General features: G+C 38.6%; 1 protein-coding gene across 1 annotated transcript in view; it reads right to left on the reverse strand.

The window, feature by feature from the left end:
* Positions 1-2,165, reverse strand: part of LOC101848997 (diacylglycerol kinase beta) — a gene marked incomplete in the record, with an annotated part of 103,134 nt that overhangs the window by 50,883 nt on the left and 50,086 nt on the right. Inside the window, 1 exon segment of the mRNA XM_035972252.1 lies at positions 998-1,074. Coding sequence (XP_035828145.1) covers positions 998-1,074 — 77 coding nt within the window.

Raw genomic sequence — 2,165 nt, forward strand, 5'->3', positions numbered from 1 at the left:
AGAGAGAGAGAGAGAGAGAGAGAGAGAGACAGAGACAGAGACAGGGACAGAGAAAGAGACAGACAGACAGACAGACAGACAGACACACACACACAGACACACACACAGACAGATAGACAGAAAAGAAGCAAGGTCTACCAGTGGCACCCTCCAACCACCAGCTCACATATTATGTTCATTTTGAAATGGAATGAACGAAGTGGGCAGAGTATCATTAGTAAATCGTACATACAGCCCTTGTTTACATATGTCTTGTTGTAGACTGGAACCAGGGCTGCTCTCATCAGCCTGTGGTGTAATTGGTCGCTTTTAAGGACAAGTGGGCTAACCCAGATTTTGGGGGGTTTTCAGAAATCTCGACCAACATCAAAAGTGGATATAGCCCTATCAATTTGGTTTCATTAGAGTGTATATTTGTTTGATTACTGAGAAAACTCTCCTTGCCTTGTAAAGAAAATGAACACGGGGCAAAAACTTTACCTTTGATTTTCTCAAAACAGCATTTTTCGGGATAGCCTCCTTGTTCATAAAAGCGACCAATTATGGTACGTATTTTATGGAACAATAGACACTGTAATAGTCATGAAAGCATCCGGCCCTGTTACTGACACTCAACAACTTTAGGTGTTTAGCCTTGGCAATGTCTTAAATCTTGTACTCAAAAAGCTCCTCTCAAATTTTCGTACAAATATTTTTTTATACTTTCCACAAGGAATTTCTGCTTATAAAAATATAAAAACCAAGGTTAGTGACATTAAATAAACAATAACAAAATAAGCATAGAAAGAAAAAAAATTTATTAGAAACGAGCGTATGCAAGGATATTTATAATTATAAATAATTTTTGTTGTTCACGAGATTTCTTTGACACACAAGCAATCACATCTCAAGTGAAATCCTAACATAACATTTTTTTCTCAGTTTACAACACAAGTCCCTCATCCACCACAACCAGGGTATCACAAGCGGTCAGTGGATGGTCAAGGCCCCTCCCTACCTCCTCCGGATTGTACTTGCTGAGCAGCCCATCTCCTTGAAACTCTTTGAGCACATCCTTCAACTTCTTGGACGAGTCTGAGGACGAGAGACAAAAAGTCAAGGTCAGACCAACGAGGGAAAAGGTCACGGTTAGAATGAAGAGATAGCGTCAAGGTCAAAACAATGAGACACAAGGTCAAAGTCAACGTCAGAATGAAGAGATAATAAATGTCATGACAATGAGACATGGGGTCAAGATCAAAACGAATATTAGATATAGGGCCAAGGTCATAACAATGAGACATGGGCAGAAATGAAATAGGGTCCAAAAAAAATCCTAACAATGATCAATGAGACATAGGAACAAGGTTAGAACAGTGATAACTGATATAGAGCAAGGTCATAAAAATGAGACATAGGGTCATGGTCGCACTGCTGAGAAAAAGGGTCAAAGTCACTTCTTTTTAAAAAAAGTGTTTTACGGTACTAGAAACACAATAAGGTCATATAAGCGCCGAAGATTAGAGGTATTATAAGGGAGTAACAAACACCAAAAAAAAGGGAGGGGAGATAAATACGATAGATGTTTGATAGGAAAGAAGAAGCAACCCACACCAGAGCACCCGCCAACCACCCACTCAAAGTCACTGATGAGATATAGTCATGGTCAGAAGGGGGCGAGACAACCAACCACTTTGCTGTAGCACGCAGAAGGCTTCATTAGTTCCATTCGCGAGTAGGGAGAACTTTTATTGAGTATCTCCGTCTGTCTGCTGGGATACTGTATCCCTCTCAGGTGATATTGGCCCTGACAGGCAGGGTCGAAGTAGTCCACCTCCTAAATGACCTGATCCAAACTAACTCTAACAGCAAAAAACAAAAGAGAAAAAAGACTGACCTACATTTGAAACAACGATACTTCCCAAAAAAATTTCCAACTTTTCCAACAATGTTTCAATACAGAGAAGCATATCAACACAATACCGACCGTGAAGTGAGGAAAAGAAAAAGACAAAACAGACAGAAACAGTAGCAGGAAAGGAAAAAAGAGTACGACCTACAAATGGCGCCCTGTGAAAACCCACTTACAACAAAATAATAATAATAATAAAAATAATAATAATAATAACAATAATAATAATTATTATTATTATTACTATTATTATTATTATTATTATGATCATCAA

Source organism: Aplysia californica, unplaced genomic scaffold, assembly GCF_000002075.1.
Source record: "Aplysia californica isolate F4 #8 unplaced genomic scaffold, AplCal3.0 scaffold00625, whole genome shotgun sequence".
Classification (NCBI taxonomy): Eukaryota; Metazoa; Mollusca; class Gastropoda; order Aplysiida; family Aplysiidae; genus Aplysia; species Aplysia californica.